The sequence below is a fragment of the Schistocerca serialis genome, chromosome 4, assembly GCF_023864345.2.
Source record: "Schistocerca serialis cubense isolate TAMUIC-IGC-003099 chromosome 4, iqSchSeri2.2, whole genome shotgun sequence".
NCBI lineage: Eukaryota > Metazoa > Arthropoda > Insecta > Orthoptera > Acrididae > Schistocerca > Schistocerca serialis.
The window spans coordinates 274,354,876-274,382,727 of record NC_064641.1 but is presented as its reverse complement, the minus strand read 5'-3'; the positions used below and the strand labels follow the sequence as shown (position 1 = coordinate 274,382,727).

General features: G+C 42.9%; 1 protein-coding gene across 2 annotated transcripts in view; it reads left to right on the top strand.

The window, feature by feature from the left end:
- Positions 1 to 27,852, top strand: part of LOC126473837 (ATP-dependent translocase ABCB1-like) — a 675,020-nt gene that overhangs the window by 631,674 nt on the left and 15,494 nt on the right. For both annotated transcript variants that reach the window (XM_050101164.1, XM_050101163.1), the window contains 3 exons: positions 3,769 to 3,972; positions 15,970 to 16,211; positions 25,082 to 25,241. In XM_050101164.1, coding sequence (XP_049957121.1) covers positions 3,769 to 3,972; positions 15,970 to 16,211; positions 25,082 to 25,241 — 606 coding nt within the window. The remainder of the gene's footprint in view (positions 1 to 3,768; positions 3,973 to 15,969; positions 16,212 to 25,081; positions 25,242 to 27,852) is intronic.

Here is a 27,852-nt window from a genome sequence, read left to right as displayed (position 1 = left end):
GGGTGGAGTGAAAACTGAATGATGGACGGCAATGAATCATTGTGTGTGGTTGTTTTTGGCAGATGATGTTCAGTGTGGAATGAAGGTCAATATGGAACGATGGTCATTGACACTTGCATTAAATGGGAACACACTTAACAATACACATATGAATGGACATCTATAAGATCCATGAAGTGACTCCATCTAGACAGCGTGGTGCAGCTACGAGCTAGTGATGCTCCAGCCCCCCATCAGATGCCACCCACGACTTGCAGCACACAGGCATGAGTGGCCTTCAGCGACAATTCGGTCGATACAGCTGTAATGCAAGTACATGACACAATAAACTTTCACAAATTGGCTACTGGAAGGACAGCTCCAATCCAGACGCCCTATCAAAAGTATCCGGATACCTGGCTTAAAAATGACTTACAAGTCGTGGGGTCCTCCATCGGTGATGCTGGAATTCAATACGGTGTTCGTCCACCCTTAGCCTTGATGACAGCACCCACTCTCGCAGGCGTACGTTCAGTCAGGTGCTGGAAGGTTTCTTGGCGAATGGCAAACTGTTCTTCACGGAGTGCTGTACTGAGGAGAGATATCGCTGTTTGTCGGTGAGACCTGGCACGAAGTCGGCGTTCCAAAACATCCCAAAGGTGTTCTACAGGGTTCAGGACAGGACTCTGTACAGGCCAGTCCATTACAGGGATGTTATTGTCGTGTAGCCACTCCGCTACAGGTCGTGCATTATGAACAGATGCTCGATCGTGTTGAAAGACGCAATCGCCATCCCCAAATTGCTCTTCAACAGTGGGAAGCAAGAAGGTGCTTAAAACATCAATGTAGGCCTGTGCTGTGATAGTGCCACGCAAAACAAGAAGTTCTGCAAGCCCCCTCCATGAAAAATACGACCACACTATAACACCACCGCCTCCGAATTTTACTGTTGGCGCTACACACGCTGGCAGATAATGTTCACCGGGCATTCGCCATACCCACACCCTGCCATCGGATCGTCACACTGTGTACCGTGATTCGTCAATCGACACAATTTTTTTCCATTGTTCAATAGTCCAATGTTTACACCCCTTATGCCAAACGAGGCGTCGTTTGGCATTTACCAGCGAGATGTGTGACTTATGAGCAGCCGCTCGACCATGAAATCCAAGTTTTCCCACCTCCCGCCTGTCATAATACTTGGAGTGGATCCTGATGCAGTTTGGAATTCTTTTGTGATGGTCTGGATAGATGTCTGCCTATTACACATTGGGACCTTCTCCAACGGTCGGCAGTCTGTCATTCAACAGACAAGGTCAGCCTGTAAGCTTTTGTGCTGTACGTGTCCCTTCGTCCCTTCACGTTTCCACTTCACTATCACATTGGAAACAGTGAACCTAGGGATGTTTAGGAGTGTGTAAATTTCGCGTACAAATGTATGACAGAAGTGAAACCCAATCACCTGACCACGTTCGAAGTATTTTTTGGGGTGTCCGGATACATTTGATCACATATTGTATGTAGGGTACATGTTCATGATCTCTTGGTAAAGCTTAGATGAGGCTTCGACAATATCTGCAATGTGCTTGGATCTTTAGCTGTATATATAAATGTTCATGATTTTCTTTCTTTCTTTTTCCTTTTTTTTTTAATCTGTCCATAATTGTGGCATGCCCAAGTGGGATAACACCTACGCCTTCCACACCAACACCTAAGCTTCCCCCATCAGTTTTCGAAAAGGAAATCTCTGATGTCACAAATTTGAGCACCATCTGGTGGCAGTATTGTTAAGAGAAGTCGTTTCACACACACACACACACACACACACACACGCACACACACGCACACACACACACACACACACACACACACACACACACACACGAGAAAACTGTGGGTAGAATGATTGAATTTGGGTGGGGGAGGAGTGATATTTTGAATTCTTCTTCACTTCTTGAAACAGTATAACACTTGCGCTGGTATCTTCCCCAAATAAGGATAAAAAGAGCTACCCTATGTCTTTCTACTGCACACACTTGTAGTTTCCTGCCAATGTACGGGCGGGGGAGGGAGGGGGGGGTGGCAGTGGACAGCATTATTGGCTGGGGGTTGAATTGTAAACTTGGCCAGGCAACCCTCACTCAAATCTGAGCTGAAATTCCACACTGTTATATAAATAGTTTGGAAAATTGCCTCTGTCAAGTGGGACAGGGGAAAACTCGTGACATCACAATTTTGAGCGCCCTCTGATGGCAGTATTGTGAACTAAGCTGGTAGGCCACTGCAGGGGGTGGTATTATGAATTTCTCCTCCAACATGATAACAACTGCAGATCCAAAAAATACCAAGCTGTGTGCTTTCAATCTGGCAGCTCAGCACAGACTGAACTACTTGTACCAATGGAGTCACTGTACATGACTGCTGGCAGTGGTGGTCGCGGAATGTACGATTGCAAGAATACCGGCCTCATACGTCCACATGAGCCTACTGGGAGGGAAGACCATCGTGTGTGCGTATGGCTCTGGGGCATCGTACTGCATCTGTAGCGGCAATCTGACCAACAGTTGCCACTACAGTGACGCATCAAACTGTTACAAACAGGTTACTTCAAGGGCAGCTCCGAACCAGATGCCTTGCAGTGTGCGTTGCACTGACCCCCAAACCACCGCCATTTGCAACTTCAGTGGCGTCAAGCGCGAGCTCATTGGAGGGCAGAGTGGAAGTCTGTTATGTTTTCTGATGCAAGCTGGTTCTGTCTCGGTGGCAGTGATAGCCGTATGTTGGTTAGATGGAGATCACATGGGGACTGCTACCAATCTGTCTGCTTGCTAGATGCACTGCACCTTTACATGGAGTTAAAGTCTGGGATGTGGAGTTATGGTCTGGGGTACGATTTCGTATAACAGCGGGATCACTCTCGCGGTTATCCCACGTACCCTGACTGCAAATATGTGTATCAGCCTCGTGATACGACCAACTACGCTGCATTCATGAACAGCATTCAATGCGATCCTTGCCCACGTACCGCTGGTGTTACCCGAGATGTTCTACAGAATGTGGACATGTTGCCTTGGACTGCTGAAGCACCAGACCTGTCTACTGTCGAGCACATATGGGACATCTTCGTACGACAGCTCCAGCGTCATCAGCAAGCAGCATTAGCGTTCCTGTATTAACCGACTAAGTGCAACAGGCACCGGAATTCCATCCCACAGATTCCTAACCGCCAACTGTAAAGCACAATGCATGCACGTTTTCATGTTTGCATTCAACATTCTGGCAGTTACACCGGTTATTAACGTACCAACATTTCACGTTTGCAATGGGTCATCTCGCGCTTATATTAACCTGCGTCCTTGCAATTTTAATCACTTAATATATTACCTAGACAAATCTATTTCCAAAATTTCATTAATCTGCTTTAATTATTTGTAGGTGCTGCTATTTTTTTCTGTCAGTGTATGTATAAAATAGAACATTGAGCTATAGCTGTAATCGTTCGTTACATCAATATGTTTACTTTTGTAGAATCTTTGTCCTAAGTACAAAATATAGTTCTTACACTTTGCGAAAGAGTAGACATTGTGTGTGTTTGCAGTTTCTATTCGGGTCCTGAAGCGCCAACTGGGTCAATGTCACAGCTTATCGACTGATGACCACTCCCCGTTACTTTATTCAGCAAACTGTAGGATACAAACATCACATTAAAGATATTCAGTAATGCAGACTTGTAGGATAGCGATTTGTCACGGCGTCTGAAGCTCCAATAACACTGTGTGTTTCCGACAGGCCACAGGACAACGGATCGGCGCCGTGGTGCAGGCCCTCTGCACACTAGCGCTGTCTGTGATCGCGTGCCTGTTCTTCGAGTGGCGGCTAGGTCTGGTGGCCATCGCCTTCATCCCAGTCATGGTGCTGGCTCAGTACTTCGACGACCGGATGGTGCTCAAGGAAGCCAAGCGCAAGCAGAAGTCCATGGAGAAGGCCACTATCGTACGTACTTATCGGCAATCAACTCTGAGTAAGAAAGTTATTTAGAAGCCAAAGGTCCTCTGCATTAGGTTAATTAAGTTTTGAAAATAAATTTTCGTCACATTAACTCGTGACCATCCACCTCTATAATACAGTCACGCACATCATCATAATGACAGGCATAATTAATGTTCGCACCATACATATTATTGTGTTTGTGTCTAAACTGTCATTCTCAATGCCTGAAGAACGATATGAGGTACCGTGAATAGAACGACCTCCTCCATGGCAGCTAGCATGGATTTCGGAAACATAGATCATGTGAAACCCAACGCATGATCCTCATATGACATTCTGAAAGCCATAGATCAAGGCTGCCAGATAGATGCAGTACTTTTCGATTTCCGAAAAGCATTTGACTCAGTACAACGCCTACGCTTATTATCAGAAGTACGATCGTATGGGGTAACAGACTAAATAGATGACTGGACTCCTCTTGCTAGGCAGGACGCAGAATGTTTCCTTGGATGGAGAGCCATCGACAGGCGTATAAGTAATTTCGGGTATATCCCAAGGAAGTGTGTTGGATTCCTTGCTGTTCATGTTGTGTATTAATATCTTTGTGAATAATACTAATAGTAACTGATACGTTTCGTGCGATTTATTGATTGCTCAACGTTTATAAGGGTTGGGACCAAATGAAGATTAAGCACTATTCACAAAATAGATAAGACAATTTATTTAAAAATACATAACAAGACTGAAATGCTATCTTCCGAGAACATTTAAAAGAATTTTAGTAGTGATAACAATTTTTGATTAATGCAGATCAAGAGCCTTTACGCTTCGTTAAAGTTTGAAAATAAAAATTCAACAATTATTCACAGGTGCTAATAACAAACAATCGCTCAAATTGAATGCAGTTTAACAAGGATTATTAAAAAAAACAGTTTTTGATGTTTCTGAGCAACAGTCATACAATAATTTTCAAATGAGCACACAACCACATGACTGTATTGTTGTTTATTTCATTTCGACCATGTTTCGGACTTTTTTTGCCATTTTCAAGTGGTGAAGTTTGTCATTATATGTGTTAATGACATAAACTATATCTCTTGGAAAGGCAGAAAACGCCGAAATCTGGTCATAATTAAATAAACAACTATACCGTTAAATGGCGGTGTGTTCATTCAATGATTATTAAGCAGTTTTTGAATCTATAGGAATGATAATTAACTTTACTAATTAGATATCCGAAAGCGGAAAGATTAAGTGCTCCAAGAGCTGTACCAAAGTTAAAATAAAATTTTACGACCAAGGGAAACTGCAGAATAACAGCGGCATCATAAATACAGCAAAAACACTCTGTAGACCTGGTCAAATAGCTACCGACAGTACAGCTATAGCGAGCTCCCTGATTCTGGCGGGAACTGTTACTGCGGGGCCATTACTGCGCGGTCATGAATTAGCCTTCTAATTAACCGGCATCACCGCCACATAAATGTAACATAGAAATGGAACCGTACTTCGAATAATTCCACAAAAGTACGCCCTCACCAGATTCTTAGACAGCGTTGAAGACAGCTAACCTGGGTGGTGGCGGCAGGAACGTCAGCGGACGTAATTCCAACAGGTCACACCTCCAGCAGCCGATCCTGCTGCAGATAGACTACGCCATTGGGACTCCTCTGCACCATTCCAACCAGACGTCCCAACCAGCGTCACTCTCTCTACGCCCCGTGTCTTATGTGACCCCAATGTCTTCTATCGGACCCAGAATCCTTGGAAGCTAGAAGGCCACGGGCTAACAACCGCACCTCTTCAGTCTTCAACCGCCACTCAGCTCCTTCTGCCTCACCTTGCCCCGCACTGGCAAATCCCCCCCTTTCCAGCATATGTGTGCCCTCTCGCTGATACGCTCCGTGCACCACGATCTTTGTCTCAAGGACGTTCTACGATTTATCGACAGTTCGTGGCAGACGAATTACGGCGTAGACGAATCAGCACAAATATTCAGTCAGAACTTGATAAGATGTCAAGGTGGTGCAAAGATTGTCTAGTTGCTTTAAATTTTCAGAAATGTAAAACTGTGCACTTCACAAAACGAAAAATCATGGTATCCAGTGAATAAAATATCAGTGACAGTCGGTAAAATCACACAAAAATCTGGGTGCAACATTCAAGAGGAACATGAAATAGAACGATCCCATAGGCTTTACATGGGTAAAGCAGGTGATAGTTTTCTGTTTACATCTACATCTACATTTACACAGATACTCCGCAAGCCACCGTAAGGTGTGTGGTGGAGGGTACCACGTACCATTACTTGTCATTTCCTTTCCTGTTCCACTCGCAAAGGAGCGAGGGAAAAACGACTATCTACATGATGAGCGCCGGCCGGTGTGACCGAGCGGTTCTAGGCGCTTCAGTCTGGAACCGCGCGATCGCTACGGTCGCAGGTTCGAATCCTGCCTCGGGCATGGATGTTTGTGATGTCCATAGGTTAGTTAGGTTTAAGTAGTTCTAAGTTGTAGGGGACTGATGACCTCAGATGTTAAGTCCCATAGTGCTCAAAGCCATTTGAACCATTTTACATGATGAGCCGTAAGTTCTCATATCTTATCTTCTTCGTCCTTACGCGCAACGTATGATGGCGGCAGTCAGCTTCAAATGCCGGTTCTCTAACTTTTCTCAATAGTGTTTGTCAACAAGAACGTCACCTTCCCTCCAGGGATTCCCATTTGAGTTCCTGAAGCATCTCCATGACACTTATGTGTTGTACGAACCTACTGGTAACAATTCTTGCAGCCCGCCTATTCGATGTGAACGTCCCTCTCTGGGAATTTCAATGTCCGAGGGGAGATCGGGACAACGCCGCAGTTGCGGTGTTCTTCGCGTTATTGGTAGAATAGTGGGGAAGTGCAACAGTCTACAAAGGAGACTGTTTAAAGATCACTCGAACGACCGTTTCTAGGATATTGATCAAGTGTGTGGGACCAATACCAAATAGGACTACAGGTGACTTGAACGTGCACAGAGAAGGACAGCAGGAATGGCCACAAGTTTGCATCACCCGCGGGAGAGTGTCAGACAGATGATGAAAGAACGAAGTGGCCGACTCTTGAGAATAGATGGAAACTATCCCGAGAAAGTTGACAAATACAGTTTCAAGAAACTGGTTTAAAAGACTACTCTAGGAGTATGTTACAACCCGCAACATATCGTTCCCAGAGGGAACGTAAGGACAAGATTAGATTAATTACAGCACGCACAGAGGCATTTAAACAATCATTGTTCCCGCGCTCCACATGTGAACGGAAGAGGAAAAGGCCTTGCTAAGTGCTGCAGTGGACGTATCCCTTGCCACGCACTTCAAAGTGCTGCGCAGAGTATAGGTATTGATGTAGACATAGATATTTACGTCCATAGTAAAGCCATTGATAGGCCGCCTCGAACAGAGTGAAAGTAAATAAATTTTTACGACAGAAAAAGGGCGATTCGATCTGTTTTGCTTATCTGTGCTGATGTAGAGATCCCAATCTCTGTTTATATATGTGGTGTCTGCCTATTAAGCAGGAGACCCGGGTTCGAATACCAGTCCGTTATAAACTTTCAATTTTTCCAATTGATTTCGGTCAGTGCCCACCCCAGCCAATGTCTGTAATTCCTTCGTGTCTTAATTCATAATGGCTGCTGAGAATAGACGCGCGCGCCCGCGCCCACACACACACACACACACACACACACACATACACACACACACACACACACACACACACACACATATATATATATATATATATATATATATATATATATATATATATATATATATATATACGAGTCACGTCCGACATAACACTCCTTTTATTTCGTGAATGATTAGACGTACTGAAACGCGGGTTTCGGCAAATGTTAGAGAGTCATGAGGCACGTATGTTTTTGTTTGGTTAATGTTTTTAGCGCAGGTATCAACTGAAATAAGTACTTTTCTAAGTGGAACTAAACACTTTTTGTAACTGCCTTCGACAACTATTGAGAAAACAATAACAGTGATACAGCGTTTGTTAATGTAGACATTGAAACCCGTCGTAAAAAAAATCGAGGAATGTCCTATAACGTGAGAGGATGGTAACCGGAAACGGCATTTCCGATGCAAAGACTGCCAAGCAGGCGTCTCGGTCCAGGCTGCGTAGTTGTATACGTAAGGTAGGCCTGTGCTCCGAGAATAAAGCTCTATTTTCTCATGAACCGACATACGACTTAGATGCAGGGTCACCTACGAATGCTGTGTATGGAAACCGACATAGGCTAAATCTTGCGTATCACAGAGGGCTTAGGAAAACTATTTCATACGAGGGTTGGAACTTCAATGTTGGCAACTATTTATTTACAGCTCGTACAAAATAGGTACGTTTGTCAAAGTTATACTGACCTTCAAAATAGTTACCAGCATTGTGTACAACCTGTTGCAAGCGATGTGGAAGTCGTAGGGTACTCTTAGCAGTGCCAGTTGTGTTGTAAGTTCGAGCGGCGCAGTCTATTGCCCGACGAATTTGTAGCAGTTCAGAAGGGAATGCCGTGAAGTGTTTCCTTCAGTTTAGAAATCGAGTTGAACTCACGAGGGCTTAAGTCAGGGAGTGCAGTAGGTGGTATAGCACTTAGCAGCCCCAACAGTCAAACAAATCAGTAACAGCTTGCACTGTACGTGCTGGAACATTGTCCTCCAAAATGATGGTCAGGTCCTGCAGAAAGTGTCAACACTTCTGTCTCTATGCTGTTCATTTTTGGAACACAACCTACAACCAGCTTGGAGACGTATGTTTTCCAGCGTAGTATTACCATGAACGTTGTCCTTATCTACACGGACAATGGGAATAGTAACCCAGTTCGGGCATCGGCGAACGTCTATTTTCGTTCTAGCTACTTAATACCACGACATGCTGCTGGGCCACGCAATATTTGTTGATACGTAGTAGTGCTCGTCGCAGTATTGTAATGAATGTCCACCTCACACACTTGCTTATTTAAGCAGGCCACGACCTACATAGACGATGAGTTGCAGGGCTTTAACGAAAATATATGTTCATGAAAATTTTGTAGCATGGTACTTTTATGTCCTTCCCTGTTGATGAGACATGGTAATGTCTTATACTGCATTCCACCACTGGTAGGTAATCCTGTGCCACAATAAGATTCTTTATAACCATTTGCATTATTATAAGCACAGAAGGATCTTTCAGCGTAAAATGTTTATCATACTCACTTGCTACCACCTCTGTAATCATAAACATCCGCATTTCGTACATTTCTTTGAATGAATGGGATCTAAATTTCATATAGCGTCCATCCTTCTTCATGAAGCTGCAGATTTTACATACACTAGGAAAGCGTGCACATACAAAGGTGAATGAATGATGATTTATTCGCACAGAGAAAATAAATTATTTTGTGACTAGTTTGTTTCGTTTCCTTCTGGCTTTTTCTTGAAAAACTAACACAGAAACTAGAGACAGAGATAGTCTACCGTCTGTAACAGAAAGCATGTTTGTGTACAGAACTCCATTGTGTTTAACATAGGTGTTGTCAAATGTATACTAATACAAAAATAGTCAGAAAATGGATGGCGTTGTGCCCCAACTAGTTAATCCTAAGTACGTGTCCCACGAGGAAAAACAGACACTCTGTGGCTTTTATAACAAAGTGCTGTTAATAATAACCCGACCGTAACACTTCTTCAACTAGCATTTAAATTCCTGGAACAGCCATACATGTTACAAAATGTATGTATGTTTATATGTGTGTGCGTGGGTGTGTGCGTGCGTGGGTGCGTGAGTGCTCAGGTGCTTGCGTGTGTGGGTATTTGTGTGTGTGTGTGTGTGTGTGTGTGTGTGTGTGTGTGTGTGTGTGTGTGTGTTCCACATCTCCTCCCAAAACATTGAGGTGATTTCAACAAACTTTGTACACACATCCTCCTGTGTACCGCACGTGATTCAGGAGGTGTCGTAAACACTTAGATGCATGAAAAAATGCCGCATCATGCATGAAGTTTTGATACATTTATTCTTTACAAACCCTGGCAGCGCTTTTGACAGCTTTCAACTGTGAAGCGGAAACGGCTGTACGTGAAAACAATCACTTTTTATAGAGCTATGAAGAGGTGTTGCCAAAGAGACGTTTACAAAATCGCGCTGTAGACAAGCGAAGCAGCTGTGCCTAACGCACAGAAACTGTCTGGGATATTACACTTTAAACACTGTTCATTACTTTTCGTTTTAAGGGCAATGCCGGCTTTGTCAGTTAGTACTTCATAAAAGGGCTTCGCTTTACTCGTTGGATTCTGAGAAATTGCAATTAGGCAAGAAAGGAGACTGATTACAAAACACTCGTGCGGCCCAGCCTAGGGTATTAAAGTACGTGGAACTCATGTTGTTATTGTGGTCTTCAGTCCTGAGACTGGTTTGATGTAGCTCTCCATGCTACTCTATCCTGTGCAAGCTTCTTCATCTCCTCATAATAAACAAGATTAACAGGGATACTGAATGTATACCAAAAATGACAGCAAGAATGGTTACACGTTTGTGCGTCTTCGTATTTTCGCTGCGAATTGACTGATCCATTAAATTTCTGAGGCGCACTCGTTGAAACTCTATTTCGTCAATGTGTTAGCTCACTCAGACGATGACCGAATGGTGTACCATCGAAAAAGGAAAGGAAGCAATGGAGTTTCTGCAGTCTGCGCGTCCGAAATCTAATCGCAGGTTTGCTTGAAAATGCTGAAAACCTGCAATAGTAGACGCTTCAGGATGAACGCCCGCGAAAGCCTACGTACAATGTTCAAGAGCAAGCTTTAAGAGGAATCTAAGTGTTACGTATCGCTCCCGTAATGACCCCCAGGAGTAAATTAGACTAATTACAGTTCGCACATAAGCAATCGTTCTTCTGGCATTCCATATGGAAATGGACCAGGAAGAAGCCCAAATAAATGATATGGGAGTAGGTGATGCCAATGCACTTCAAGTGGTTTGCAGAGTATAAATGTAGATGTGAGTAAACCTGGCCCTTTACCGTCAAGATTCCACGCATGTACTAATGTCGTACACTCTAAGACAAAAGATAAAAGTTAAAAAAGACGCACTGCGAAAGTATTATCCGAACTGGACGGAAATGGGTAGATGTGATGTACATCTGCAGACAAACAAATGATCGCATCCTAAGAAAAAATAGATGATTTATTCAAGACACAGAGCTTCACAAACGGAGCAAGTTAGTAACGGGTTGATCGAACTCAGGCTCTTAAGCAAGCTGATATTTGGTTTGACATTAATTGGTAGAATTGTTAGATGTTCTCCTGAGGTACACTCCTGGAAATGGAAAAAAGAACACATTGACACCGGTGTGTCAGACCCACCATACTTGCTCCGGACACTGCGAGAGGGCTGTACAAGCAATGATCACACGCACGGCACAGCGGACACACCAGGAACCGCGGTGTTGGCCGTCGAATGGCGCTAGCTGCGCAGCATTTGTGCACCGCCGCCGTCAGTGTCAGCCAGTTTGCCGTGGCATACGGAGCTCCATCGCAGTCTTTAACACTGGTAGCATGCCGCGACAGCGTGGATGTGAACCGTATGTGCAGTTGACGGACTTTGAGCGAGGGCGTATAGTGGGCATGCGGGAGGCCGGGTGGACGTACCGCCGAATTGCTCAACACGTGGGGCGTGAGGTCTCCACAGTACATCGATGTTGTCGCCAGTGGTCGGCGGAAGGTGCACGTGCCCGTCGACCTGGGACCGGACCGCAGCGACGCACGGATGCACGCCAAGACCGAAGGATCCTACGCAGTGCCGTAGGGGACAGCACCGACACTTCCCAGCAAATTAGGGACACTGTTGCTCCTGGGGTATCGGCGAGGACCATTCGCAACCGTCTCCATGAAGCTGGGCTACGGTCCCTCACACCGTTAGGCCGTCTTCCACTCACGCCCCAACATCGTGCAGCCCGCCTCCAGTGGTGTCGCGACAGGCGTGAATGGAGAGACGAATGGAGACGTGTCGTCTTCAGCGATGAGAGTCGCTTCTGCCTTGGTGCCAATGATGGTCGTATGCGTGTTTGGCGCCGTGCAGGTGAGCGCCACAATCAGGACTGCATACGACCGAGGCACACAGGGCCAACACCCGGCATCATGGTGTGGGGAGCGATCTCTTACACTGGCCGTACACCACTGGTGATCGTCGAGGGGACACTGAATAGTGCACGGTACATCCAAACCGTCATCGAACCCATCGTTCTACCATTCCTAGACCGGCAAGGGAGCTTGCTGTTCCAACAGGACAATGCACGTCCGCATGTATCCCGTGCCAACCAACGTGCTCTAGAAGGTGTAAGTCAACTAGCCTGGCCAGCAAGATCTCCGGATCTGTCCCCCATTGAGCATGTTTGGGACTGGATGAAGCGTCGTCTCACGCGGTCTGCACGTCCAGCACGAACGCTGGTCCAACTGAGGAGCCAGGTGGAAATGGCATGGCAAGCCGTTCCACAGGACTACATCCAGCATCTCTACGATCGTCTCCATGGGAGAATAGCAGCCTGCATTGCTGCGGAAGGTGGATATACACTGTACTAGTGCCGACATTGTGCATGCTCTGTTGCCTGTGTCTATGTGCCTGTGGTTCTGTCAGTGTGATCATGTGATGTATCTGACCCCAGGAATGTGTCAATAAAGTTTCCCCTTCCTGGGACAATGAATTCACGGTGTTCTTATTTCAATTTCCAGGAGTGTATATCATTCCAAATTTTGTCTAATTAGCACGTTATATCGTTAAAATCGAGAGATGGTTGGGGGGCCCAGCCACAACGCTCTCAACTGAAAAGGCTGCTGTTCAAGTTAGGGCCTGGCAAGCATGATAAAAGCAATAGAAACTCTCTCCGTGTGAGGGCGGGCATTATCTTGCTGAAATGTAAGCCCAGGATGGCCATAAAGGGCAAGAAAACGGGCCGCAGAATACCGTCGACTTACAGTGCCGCTGCGCAGTAATGGTTCCGCGGACGATCAGTGAGGGCTTGCTACGAAAAGAAATGTCCGTACCTGGTAGGTGAGTGGTCAGTGCGACGGAATGTGATACCTAACTGCCCGAGTTCGATTCCCGGCTGGGTCAGAGATTTTCTCCGTTCAGGGACTGGGTGTTTTGCTGTCCTTATCATCATCTCATCTCCATCGACACGCAAGTCGCAGAAGTGGCGTCAACTCGAAAGACTTGCACCAGGTGAACCGTCTACCCTATGGGAGGCCCTAGCCACAACGCATTTCTTTTTATGAAATGAAATGGCACTCCAGATCGTCAATACTGGTTGCCAGGTCATATGGCGGGTGACAGTGAGGTTGGTATCCCGCCGTAGTCTCCAGATGCGGCTTTGTTTTTGAATGTCATTCACTGGAATAGAATTGTCTTCGTTGACGATTCGCATACGATCCCCTACGACTAGCGAAGACATGTCTGGAGACTCGGATAGTGTTATGATACCACCCACGCTGTCGCCTGCCATACTTCCCAATAACCAGGAGTGATAATCCGGGACGCATTTCTTCTCATAGCGCGATCCCATTGGTTATCCGCGGCACACATACAGCACGGCGATACGTCTGCGATATTCACGGCAAACTGTCCTGGGTTTACATTTCAGCAAGATAATTCCCGCCTGCTCACGGCGAGAATTTTTACTGCTTCTCTTCGTGACTACCAAACCTTATCTTGCGCAGCAAGGTTGCCGGACCTCTCCCCAGTTGAAAACGTTTGGAGCATAATGGACAGAGCTAAGGATTTTTGACGATCTAGCGCGCCAGCTGGACAGAACTGGGCACTACATCCCTCAGGAGGACATGCAACAATCCTTTCAACGAATATCACGGCGAATAGCTTCTAGCATGAGGGACAGAGTTGGACGAACGCGATACTGACTTGCACGGTTTGTGAAGCTCTTTGTGTTGAATAAGTCATCCAATTTTCCTGTAACTGTACTCATTTGTTTGTCTGTGTGTGCACATCACGTCTGTTTACTTGCAACGGTACTTTCGCGTTCTCGTCAATACAGTACCAGAACGTTTAAGTTCTACCACTGTAAAGACGGAAGATCCGCGATTCGGAATGTCAGAACTGTGCAGTAAGCAGTGGCAGGAACACCATCACAAAATCACGCAGCACTAACACTCCAAACCATCGACTCTCTGAGAGAGATTTTAACCGTGTAAAGTATCGAACTATTTTTCTTCGAATCATACAGTTTGGGGGAAAAGCAGTGAGAATAATTACTTTTGGAGACCTTTTATCAGACAAAGCCTGTTATAACAATAAACTGTTTCGCTTAATAAAACGGCCGCCAGTCCAAATCGGGCACAGTGTCTACACAAAAAGATGAAGTCAATTTTCGACACTGAATAAATAACTACTTTCACTCACTACGGTCACTTGGCAGTAAGTACTATTAATCCCACTTTCTGTTACTTATAGAGTTTATCACTATACTTCAGTAATTATTTAAAGAAAACACACATAAGTTTCAACAAGGATACAAAAAAATATTAAAGTTATAGCTGTCATTCATATGACCAAAACTATTATTTAACACGACTAAATTTCATTTCTTTAGGACTGTTATTTGTTTTCACCAACACCAATATTTGTCTGGCTTTCTTTGACATGGAGAAGTAACACGAACAATTACTGTTAAGATTGTTGCCATTAAACAATTATGTTACTTTACTTTCAGAAATACTATTGAAAACGTATCCTCATGGCCACGCAAAGCGGTGGCCCTTAAACTGAGATGTGCAAACTTTAGTATTTAATAAAGATTTTCAGAATTTACTACCAAAACAGTACTCTTGCCAGTAATATACTATTATTCAAGCTTCAATAAACACCAGGCTACTCGGGAATAAAATTCGTTTAGGTAAGGACCTTACAGAGGTAAATGACATAGGTAGATCAAGGTTAAACACAAAGGTAAATTTAACACTTATATTCCACTGATTGAAGATGGATGGTTACACTGTGATACACTTCTAAATAAAGTACTTTCCCTGTTACTGATGTCGAAGGTGGCGTGAGGCGGCGCTGCGTACTAACATTGCACAGGTACGGCTCTTGATGTACATAGCTCTGTCTTCCTCTTGGTGGCGACGATAAAATTGCAAATTTCTGAGCTATTGATTTATTTCCGTACTGCGCCAATGATGTAGAACACGTCCGAGGCCAAAAACCCAGTCTTGCAAGTAAATTCGGGGCTTCTAGTGCTTGACCAACGTAATGCGTGTTCACCACTTGCAGGGCAGCTACCGACTGTGTGCCACTCGCGCGCCAATTCTCACTCGTGCAACCCACCACCTTTTCCATTCCACTACAGAACGGAGTTCCGTTCTACCTATGATCCCTAAATCTTTTCAATTTACGCTTCTGCTTACAAAAACCCTAAGTATGAACCATCTACAACTGCATGACAGCATATACATACAAAATTGACATAATTAATTACAGTTGTACTTGAAATATTACATAATTATTTACAAAATATGTTTTAATACACCTACGTCAAAGAGGTTATTTTAAATAGATAAACTACACTCAACAAAAGCTTACTCTCGTTACAGTATTTTCTTAATTTTTCAAAATTATTATGGAACAAAAATAATTTTAAAATATACAGATTAATGGTAGTATTATTTTTACAATAGCATTACAGACTTTCGTCCCTTCGAATAATTCCTTCGTGTTACGTCTCTTCTTTTTTTTTATCTTGCAGTGTATATTGCTGATAGTGGTGGTAATGAAATGAAGTTGTTATGAGGTATACTTTGTCATTTTATATTGTGTTTTTACCAACCACCTTCTTACTCGCTCTGTTGTATGTATGAAGAACTCATGTTGGCAGCATTTCTGGTATGCCTGCGAGCGTCTTGTCAGACCAACATCCTCAAGTTGAGCTGCGGATCTACAGCTTATGGACTGCCCTGGTTGACAGGTGGCGGTGGAGGCGGTGGGCAGCATCCGCACGGTGGCGGGCCTGTGCCGTGAGCTGCAGTTCCACGCCAAGTACATGCTGGAGCTGGAGCCAGCCATCCGCCTCGCCAAGCGCAACACCTACGTGCGAGCAGCCGTCTTCAGCCTGGCACGCAGCCTCGGCACCTTCGTCTACGCCATCTGCATCTACTACGGAGGCTTCCTCGTCGTCTCCGACGGCGTACCCTACCAAGACGTCTTCAAGTGAGTCCAAATCAATGAAGATGCCACACTGAATATTTCTTCGTTGCCTCTTTTTTTCTATCATACGGGGTGTAGAGCCAAATTTATCCACTTCGAACATATACTGAAATACCCGAAGTTATCTGTAATGTAACTGGATAACTCGGGCGTCGAGTACTTTGGTTCGTTGCTTTTCCTAGAGCGTTGCCTGCCGAGTTTTCCTCCTCCGCTTTTCATCATCGTTGTGAATCACATACACACACAGCTCTACACTAAGTACAAAATCATCATAGTTACCTACGCGAAACAGCAGTTAAAACGTCGGACATGCTAGCCGCCGAAGTGTAGTCAACTAGAAGGGCTTGCGCGAAGCAGAAATAAAAATCCTGGACAAATAAACACAAGATGTCGTAAAACTGCCATATGAACCGTAATTTTTTTCAATTTAAAGTACACAGATTTTTTGTCTCGAGTGTCAGTATTCGCTAAAACAAATTCAGAAACCAAATTGTTTTATTGGCCTTCAGTCCAAAAACTGATTTCATACAGCTTCCATGCTACTCTATCTTGTACAAGCCTCTTCATCTCAAAATAACTGCTGTAACTTGCATCCTTCTGAATCTGCTTACTGTGTGTATACCTTGGTCTCCAATTTTTACCGCCAACACTTCCCTCTAGTACTAAACTGGTGACCCCATTGGTGTCTCAGACTGTGTCCTATCAACCGATCATTTGTTTTAGTCAAGTCGTGCTACAAATTCCCTGTCTCTCCAATTCTGTTCAGAATTCATAATTTTAGATTCTGTGTTTTAATAGTTTAGAGTTAAATTTATGTACATTTTTAAAAACGGATGTTGAAATCTTAACATACGAGACGTAAATCGCTTCCCATTGGCTGACATTGACGGCCTGCGCTCATGAGCGCTCTCTTTCACTCTATTTAACCCGTGGCTGCTCAGCCATCAGCAGCAGTTTTGCAACTGATTAGTACAGCTGTTCCAAGCGTCATCATTGTCAACAGGAAGGGTAACTATACATAATTTTAACGTATGTTCTTTTTAATGTTTTATGAACTCCCTATGTAAATCAGCAGTTTTAATTTTTCAATATGTGAAGATGGCTTACTACTAGATGCCGAAACCGGTCACATTTTTAGCAAATGGTTGTGCTATAGAGACTTTTTTACTAATTTCTGTTCAGTACCTTCTCATTAATTTCATTATCTACCCATGTAATCTTCAGCATTCTTCTGTAGCACCACATGTCAAAAGCTTCTATTCACTTTTTGTCTAAATTCCATGAACCATGGACCTTGCCGTTGGTGGGATCGCTTGTGTGCCACAGTGATACAGATAGTACTGAGACAAGTGCAACCATAACGGAGGGGTATTGTTAAGAGGCCAGAGGAACTTGTGGTTCCTGAAAAGGGACAGCAGTAGTCTTTTCAGTATTTACAGTGTCAACGGTCTGGATGTTTGACTGATCCGGCCTTGTAAAGTCAACCAATCAATCAGCCTTGCTGTGCTGGTACTGCAAATGTCTGAAACTAAGGACAAACTACAGCCGCAGTTTCTTCCCGAGGGCATGCAGCTCTACTGTGCGGTTTGGTCTGGCAAACGTGACAGATATTTAATTTTATGTGCTTCTTGCGGCTGGTTGAATGATGTTCCTATAGGGACCGAAATAAAACTCAAAATCATGGTATTGTACTGTACCAAGGAAATTATGGAACCTGAAATGTTTTGTACTTTTAACATCAGTGCAGCTGAAATGTACAGTGGCACAACTTTCTATGTAGTTCCTATAACGTTTCAACCAGTCATCCACCACCCCTGGCAACATTTTATCTAGATAAAAAAATGTTAGTTAGTCACACTTTTATTATAAAATTGAACTTTGTTAAACAATATATTACAAAAATATTTTCCATATTCTACATAGTTTAAAAAGTAGTGAAATATTGCAAATTAAAATTACTATAATTTCTGTATATTTTTAAAACTGTAGAGTCTGGAAGGAACACCTCTCATATTTCAAAACGTATTTACGAACAAACTAATAAAGATACAAAGAAAATACTTTTATGAACAACAGCTTGTATGCCATTTTCCTTTAAGTGGTTTTAAAAATTATGTCCGCTCAGTGGCAGCCTTCGTTGTTGACACGTTGACGAAACCTTTCCCAGAAGTTGTCGACGGTTCTTCGTGCCATTTCCGGTGGGGAGGCAGCCACCTCCTGGATAATTGCCTTCTTAAGTACTTACAGGGTTGTGGGAGGACGTTCGTACACTTGACCCTTTAAGTGTCCCCAGAGAAAAAAAATCACAAAATGATAAATCGGGTCTGTTATAGGCCAGACAACTACTCCTTGAGATAGGAGAAGACGTCCAGCAAACTTTATATACATCACCGAGAACTGTGAGCTGTGGCTCCATCTTGTGGGAATCAGACTACTTACTCCCTCTGCATGGTCCTCAACAAACTAGTTTAACGTAGGTCGGAGGAAGCCTTCCTTCACGTGAAGTAGCGATTTGTGATTACCGGTACCGTTACGCCATCTTCTTCGAAAAAAATACGGACCCCACACTGCAAATTCATCACTGGCGCACCACACTGCCTCACGATGGCTGTTAAGTGGTCGATGTTGAAGTTCTTGAGGCTTTTCTGCTACCCAGTAGCGGAAATTTTATTTCTTTACAGCACCTGACTGTTGCAACTGGGTCTCATAAGAGGAAATTAGAACAGTGTCACAGGGAATGCTGTGAAGAATTTCCTCACATAAAGCTGTGCGAGGTTGAAAATCTCTCTCACTTTTTTGTTGGGTTACCATCGCTTTCTATGTGCGCATGCGAAGATCTCCGTGCAGGATTCTTCTGACACTCCTCTCAGACACCCCTGGGGCAGCTGTATGTTTAAATGTTGAAGGCTACGGAGATTTCTTGACGAACGCTCTCACAAGCATCATAATTCCCGGCGTTGTTACACTTCTAGGTCGGCCAGTAGATTTTACTTTCGATACAGAAACTGACAGTCTAAAGTTTGATATCCAAACTCGAATAATTTTTGTATCAGGGACAGAATCGGCCAAGTTCTAAACGAATATAAAATACTCGCTGAGTAGTAATCACAGAACTGCTCCGTAATAAACGCCCGGCCCTCACCTAGCACTAGGACACGTACATCGCTGTCAATCGATACCCAGTTCACATCAGTATTCTCACCACAACTCACACAGAAGCCTCTACAAATAAGGGACGTCTTTCTGCTGGTCCCTGTAGTTAACGTAAAATGTGGATGGTGAAGCCATAATTTGTCACCTATGCACCATATTGTGCCTTGAAACGGACGAAGGCCTTTTACTATGGAACACGTGACATTTGCGTATGTGCTCAGTTGCTTTAATGCCTTAACATTTTTCCCTGTCTTGAAAATGGAAATTTATGTTATTTTCCAATAGCTTATATATGAAAATGCTTTTGACTTGTAACCAGGCTTTGATAACAGTTTTTCTCAATTTGTTTCATTTGCTGAGTATTCGTGTATAGTAACAGTAACAACGCAACACACAGACTTTTAAATATCATCTGGCAAGATTTTACCAATTACAGCACCTTCAAATTTCAATATAACGTTTCTTACTAGGTACATGACTATGTTGAACCTAGGAATAGGTTTTTTTATTTCGAAAACCTTAGGTATCTGGAGAAATTATTGTAATTTCGGAAAAAGATTGAAGCACACAAAAAGTGAATGGTATCATTCTAAAATGGAATAAGAAAATGTATTAAATTTCTGCTACAGTGCTGGGCAGAGGAGAAAGTTAGTAAGTGTTCCAAGGTACAACACTCCCCTACAACAAAAAATGGAAACACTTCGAGGTGCATCGTCCTGTGACATTGGCTGTCGTTATTCCCGACACACAGAAACATTGGTAACAAGTAAGTCCACAGCAGATACCGGCGCAACGGTGTTTTTCTGTCTCGGACACTTCATGTGCTCTGCAAGTATGCTTCCCATACGGTTCTCAATAGATACTCGTGTGAAGAGCAACGTATAGGGAGGTCACTCCGCTGATGCAGTAAAAGTGTGACCATATGGACCTACACATTTATAGAAGTTCAGGAGACGATCTATTGGATCATGTATACTTTGAGCAATCCTTGACACTATATCTGTACAACGTTAAGCTCCATTATTCGTTTGCATTGAAAGCTTATGGGTGACTGACGGTATTACGTCTGAATACTGGTAGGTCTTTAGCCAAATAGAAATGAGACAACACGCAGCAAACATATAATCCTTGGCGAAATCGACACAGCTCTCTCCGGTCAATAAACAGATTTATAATCAAATGAGACGAGTGAGTGCAGTACTAGTTACCTTCAACGTGTAATAAAAAAATGGTCCTTGAGATTCGTTCTTGAGAACAACAGGCTTAGGTGTGGAACAGATTATATTTTGTGGAACAGATTATATTTTGTGGAACAGATTATATTTAGTTACAGAGGGTCGCCTAACCTTGAAAAAGTTGTAGTACAGTTTAAAGGATCTTGTAATTTAAGATTACACTGAGATTAATATTTATTTGGTATAATGATAGAAGCAAACCGCAATAAAATTAACAGAGGAAGAAGTTCTGTAAACCTCAGTTCATATGACAAAATGAAGCTAACACTGTGGGCAGGCACTAAAAAGTGCGAAAGACTAGATGGACAAAGAGCAACAAGAGCTTCACATCCCGTCAGTCGAGAAATCAGAGTTAACGATACAACACGAAGTCACAGATTACAGGCAAATTAAGCAACACGATTTGCGAGGTACAGTAAGCAAGTAACCAGCTGCTCATAATACAGATCACACTGTCCGAACTCCAACACTCACATTTCCCCAATAATAGCAAGAGGACCCCTGTCAGCACCAGAGAGCCAGAGCAAGACCACTCGGAATCTTCGTTCATGGTTCTCAGCTGCTCAAACTCTTGAATATACCATTTGGAGTGGACGATCCGTTTCTATTGCCAGTGTGAAAGATGATAATATCGTTTATTTCATGAAAAAACAAAACAGGGGAACCCAGCAGAAGTTCCCATTCTTGATGTACAAAGCGCAGTTAACAAACAGGAGACTACTATTGGGCTTTATCAGTGTCTCCTCGATTGGCTGCATTGCGTAAACATGGTGGCAGGGTGACTCATCTCGACCGGATGACCAAAATGATGGAGTGGCAGCAACTTTTTTCCCATTCTGGCCAGGAAGTACTGTGGTGTCTAGACCTTTGATGCTCGTGCAGGCAGAAATACGAAATTGATTTATTTTTATATTTACAGTGGTGGCAGGGCACCACGAAACCGAAGCCCGGTCAGGCACCGGTCCCGAAGCAGGCCACAACCTCATTCCCGAGGAAACTGCCCGCCGTCTCGCTGAGGATGTTCACAGACCTCTGTGTAGCTTAAGGCCGACGGCTATGGTGGTATTGAGTAACTGACATTATGTGATGTCATTCACAGGCCTCTGCTGGCAACAGAACCCTGAGAGCACAACGGGAGTGCATCCACCCTGTGGAAAAATGCGAAACCTTCCAACCAAGCCCACAAGTCTCGCACTGTCAATAAGATAACCACCAAATAGCGTCATAAAATGAAACAATACCGTTTATCGATAAATGACAGTAATGTTCCATCACATCCCATCGACTCCACACCAGCAGACGCCACAGACTGCTCCTCTCAACGAATCACCACTCATATGAATACTTCAGCATATCTCACAGCCGTTTGTTGTCGTCATTCCATATCGCTGCAGTCTTGACCTACTGCGCGTGAGAGTCATTGGGGCACACCACATGGGCTTGTAAACGTACCTTTCGATTCTGTTCATAAGATAAACAGGTACCAAATACACTAAGAAGGTTTTATAAGATCACTTCTTTGTCATGAATTGTCAGTGAACCGAACTCTGCCGTTGTTCCTGTGCTCCCCAATCGTTAGACACTCTTCTTGACTTTTCCACACCATGCGCAGAACTGCGCTCTGACCCAACTGAAGTGGAGTGGCAGACACTTCGCTTTGTCACAGTCAAAAAAGACCAGATTGCAGCCTGTAACTACCACCCAAGACGACTATTTACTAAATACAGTGTTCTCGCTCAGCAGTTACAACACATACCTGCTGTACCATTCGGGCACTGAAGTGATGTTTGGGTGTCCAAGGGAAGAGTAACACGTCGAAGCATTTATTAAAACTAAAAATAATTACACTTCTCTTATTTTTCATATCCAAGCGGACGATTTAGAAACAACACGATATTAATATCTATCATAGAAATCTTACTTCCAATCAGTCGAATTAAAAACATAAAACTAAAAATCATTCACAAGAAGAAATTTACGCGACAGTAACTTCCTGTAAAATTTACGACACTCTACTACAGATACCCTTTTCCCTTCTGAATCATCTTTTCTGAACAAACTCCATAAGTAATCCATAAATAATAAACAGCAAATTTTTGAGAGACCATTAACGCACCTTGAAAGCAACTAAATATTCAGAAATCATAATAAAAGCAAATTCAGTAGCAATGGTTTACATTATTATAAAATACAAGGCTCTACCCAAGTAACGTAGTTGCCTAAGACCGAACGTTGGTCAACACAACCAAGCGGCACCAGAACTTTGCGGCTAACAGCCGTGGCTCCTCAGTCAGTCCAACTGACATTTGATCATTTCAAAGCTAAACATCTGATGTACCTCCGATGTCCATCCAACACCTCATACACCAGACATTCCATTACACAGTCTGAAAAGAACAATAATTAACAGCCAGGAAGTAAGAGGCTTACAACCGATAGCCACCGTGAGTCCCAAGTCACAAGATAGTTACAATGACAGAGTTAACAAGGATTCACTCATTCTCCGATTCAGTCATCACAGAAATCACATGATCAGTTAAGCACTCACACAATAATAGTACATTTAGGTAAGCCCGTACATACACAACATACAATATTAAATAAATTTCCTCAAGTGCTAGAAGCATTCCTTTACAAATTTGTGTCCTTATGTCAACAAGTAGCACAGTAACATATGCCTTATCAGACCAACAACTGCATGAAATGGTTCAAATTGCTCTAAGCACTAAGTGACTTAACATCTGAGGTCATCAGTCCCCTAGACTTAGAACTACTTAAACCTAACTAACCTAAAGACATCACACACATTCATGCCCAAGGCAAGATTCGAACCTCTGACCGTAGCAGCAGCGCGGTATCGGACTGAAGCGCCTAGAACCACTCTGCCGGCAACTGCATGAAAAACACGAGAAATTCAGGAAGACTGTGGTGAGAGAAGAACTATACTAAGCAACACAGAATGACATCACATAATGTCAGTTACTCAATACCGCCATAGCCGTCGGCGTTAAGCTACACAGAGTGAATAATTTGCGCGTTTATAATACACCAGTAACTTCAGCCACCCACTGCCAGACGTTTATGAACTCCGCAGAAGCATGGGATCTGGGAATGTTCAAGTTAACCTACCAAGGAATGTAATATCGTGTTACTTCTGCAACGAAGCTCGTGATCTTCAATCTTACCGGTCTCAATTCACAAATGTAAGACACCTCCAGAATAAGCCACCAGTCTAGTAAGCACTGACACAGTCCAAAACCCAAATTAGTATTATTCGCCGTTAGTTACGTTAACAGGAATGTTCGTCGGGCAGTTACTTCAACAACTACTCGTGTAACGAGTCATCACTGTGCTGCCTCACTGTCCCCCACCATTCGACATCGCATTACTTGCTCACTCTTTCCCTTTATGACTCTCGATGGGGCCACTAGCTCGGGTCAAGGAGGGTATCATTTGCAGACGTGGCAATGATCGGCACACTACCGACTGACTGCGACAGGCTGTGAGATATGGTAAAAGTATTACAGTTCCACTGTGACACTAGGCTTGCCATTGTTCTCTCCCGGAAATTTCAAACAGATTCATCACGTCAAGTGAGCTGTGTGTCTGTAAATATAATTGCTCTCTAACAGTACTCGATTACATTATGTCTGGGATAGGTGAGTAACATTCTAACGGTCTTACCTGAGACGGAGGTATCACTATATGCGTAGTATTTGCAAGTTTCAGAATTCACCTGTAAAAATTTACGTGATACTCACGTTTCTAACGTTGTTGCGTCTTTGTAATGAATTCTATAAGCAGTATGCGCAATCTTTTCTCGTATCCATAGATCGTATGACGTGTGATACACACTATTTACATGATTGTATTTGGTGAGTGGGGATAGAATGACACAAGTCATAGCCATCAGCTGAAGTACCGCTTAATGTATTACAGATATTCTTCTGGACATTTGGCGGAGTCCTGCCTCGAAGGATGGTTCGACTGGAAACGATGCTTCATTCCTGTTCAGCCCGAGTTAGAGCTCCGTCTCGAATGACTTTGTCATCGAGGAGTCATTAAGCCGTAATCGTCCTTCCTTCCTTATGCTTCATGTCAAGAGAAACCGGGGACAGGTGGAAAATAAAATTTTCGCTAGCACTTTGCACTGTTTGAATTTAGTTTTTCTCAGATGTATAACTACACAAAAGCAGTTTTTCACGTTAGATTTGGGATTCAGTGGCAAAGAAGCATAGGAACAAGGCTAAAGAAGTGAAGGATTGCCTAGGAGAAATTCAAAATACCAGTCTCAATTGTTGGAAGTAGACTTCTCTGCAACTGCTCTCTACAGCTTGTGTTATTAACTCGAAACATCATAAACACCGAACTCTCACTGTAAATATTTGGGTATTACACTACGTTACTGCCTTTTGTTTACATTATAAATACTCATTTTAGCTAAGAGGAGTAAGTGTTCGTTAAATATTTCTTCTTTTTTTTCAGAGTAACTGAAGCATTGTTCTTCGGGACGTATATGGTCGCAACGGCCCTGTCGTTCGCTCCAAACTTCAGGAAAGGCCTGAACGCAGCATCCAAAATCTTCTACCTGCTCAACCGCCAGCCCAAATTAGTTGATCCTACCAATGCTTCGGATAAAGAATGGGTACGTAAATAACAAGGGGGCGATATCGGAATCCAGTAAAATTTTTTGTGACACACGCTGTACGTTAGCCCATTGTTGCCTCCTATCAGGTCCAAAAATGGTTCAAATGGCTTTGAGCACTATGGGACTTAACATATGAGGTCATCAGTCCCCTAGAACGTAGAACTACTTAAACCTAACTAACCTAAGGGCGTCAGATACATCCATGCCCGAGGCAGGATTCGAACCTGCGACCGTAGCAGTCTCGCGGTTCCGGACTGAAGCGCCTAGAACCCCTCGGCCACCGCGGCCGGCCTATCAGGTCCATTGTCTAGGAAACACCTACTGAAATTCTAAGATTTTTACGCCTACTAGGATTAATCCTGGTAACTGTGAACAAGAATTTACCAGTTTCAAGTGTAGATATGCTACTTCTGTTGTATATGAGGTATGATACCGAGAGAATGTGACAGAGTACTGGAAGAGTTAAGCCGAAATAAGGTTCCTGGAGCGGTTGCCGTTCCCTCAGACTTATTGCAGAAGCCAGCTATTAAAAAACTATTCCACCTGGTAATCAAGATGAGACAGGCAAAATACCCTCATACTTCCAGAAGAATGTAATGAGACCAGTCCCATAAAGCGCAGATGCTGACAGGTGTTAATATTATTGAACTATCAATTTTATAAGACTCGGCAACAATATTCAGACACTTATGACCTATAGTGCAATGGAAAGACTGACACAGGGCGATATCGGGCTAAATCAGTCAGAGTCCCAGAGAAATGTCTTGTCTTAAAGGTAGGTTGAAGAAACGCAAACCTGCGTTTGCGGGATTTGTAGACTCGGTAAAAGCTTCTGAAACGTAGACTAGAACACATTCATGGAAATTATAAAACTAGTAGGGATAAAAAACAGAAGCCAGACAGCAGTTATAAGAGTCAAAGTGTATGACAGGGAAACAGTAGTTGAGAAGATAGTGAGACAAGGCTATATTGCCGATCTCCGATGTCGTACAATTTGTGCTCATTGAGAAACCTATGAAGAATACCAAGGGAAAATTAGAAATGAAAATTAAAGTTCAAACAGATGAAAAAAATAATTTGAGGCTTGCTGATGACATTGCACTGCTGTCAGAAACAGTCAAGGACTTGTATAATGTTATAACCCTCCTATCTCTCCGGTTAATTGGGCTTTTCTGTTTGATCGTCTACCTAAAGTCTGTAATCTTTGGGGAAAAGGCATCTATTCCGAAGAATAATGCAAAACAGAGAGAAGTAGATGAAGTTATAACCGAATCTCCACTGTTCAGTACTTTAGCAATAAAGATTAGAAACACAGTTGTGTTAACTTTATGTATTTTTATTGTGTAAACTAATTTTTAATTAACAGTAGTTAGTGGAAAATTTGGAAGAAAGGTTTTCTAAGTGTGTCATTAATGAAATAACGAACGGTCGCTAGTTCCTCACCGGAACAAGAATAATTTAATTGAAACTGAACTTTATACCCGTAAGAAATCTTAGTAAGAATAATTACTGGCGTCATGACGTAGGAACAGTACCACTTTCAAGTACTTCACACCACACATGTCACAGTAGTCAGATAATAATGAAATAGCAAACACCATATCATATTAATTTTCAGAGAACAATTAAAGTAAGATTGTTTACTGGCTGTGGAGAGAAACTTTTTGTTACGTTACTCATCGTAATACTGACTGTTGTAGTTGTAGCAAGCAGAAAGATTGTTTGAATTTACTCATTGGCAAGGACTGTCATTTATCTAGCAGTTACTGTGATATTTCTTTGTAATAAAAGTTAAAAATTATGCCACAAGCTGTAAACTAGAACTGTGCATTGACAATGAAATTCAATCTCCAAGTTACGTAAAGTTTTACTTCAATTTTTTTATTATGAAAGTTACTCTGTTTTTAGCAAATGAATTAATACTGGTTTTGCATCATTCTACTTCTGACATTATTCTTACTACAATGAAAGATTTCATTATAACGTAACTGTCCAAAAGTTGGAAAAATTATGTTTTGATGATCTAATGAATTCATGTTCACTTCATTTGCAGTTCATTTTCCGATTATTAAGGCATGGGATGGATACTACTTGGATAATGACTTACGAAAATTATTTACTTGACAATATGCACGAAAACAATGTTACTCAAGCAATAAAATTGCAACCACGCTGTTAAGTCTATTACACTTCTAGTTATAAAAAGTCTAGATCTTACTTCACTTCATGATGCCGTTGGTTTGTCGAGTGGCTTCATTTAGCAGTAAATAGAGCGCAGTTTGATCTTCTTGCGACACCATAGCCAATAGCAAGGGCCAACAGTACTCCTGATGTTATGTAAATTACTCTTGCTGCATTTTTATTGTGCCCAACAAATGCCATACCTTGCCCATATTAAACATCCACCAAAACAACCATTTCAGTTTTCAGTACTCCACACCTCGGAAACAGACTTTTTGTCTCCGCACTTTTACATAGTCACACCGGCGAATACGCACAACCAATGACACCAATCTCCTCCTCACGACTCCCAACTTCTACTTTTTTGGTGCGCTCGCACGCCCAGCGATAATGTGTTTACAATTTATTACACTCTTTGACAATAGTT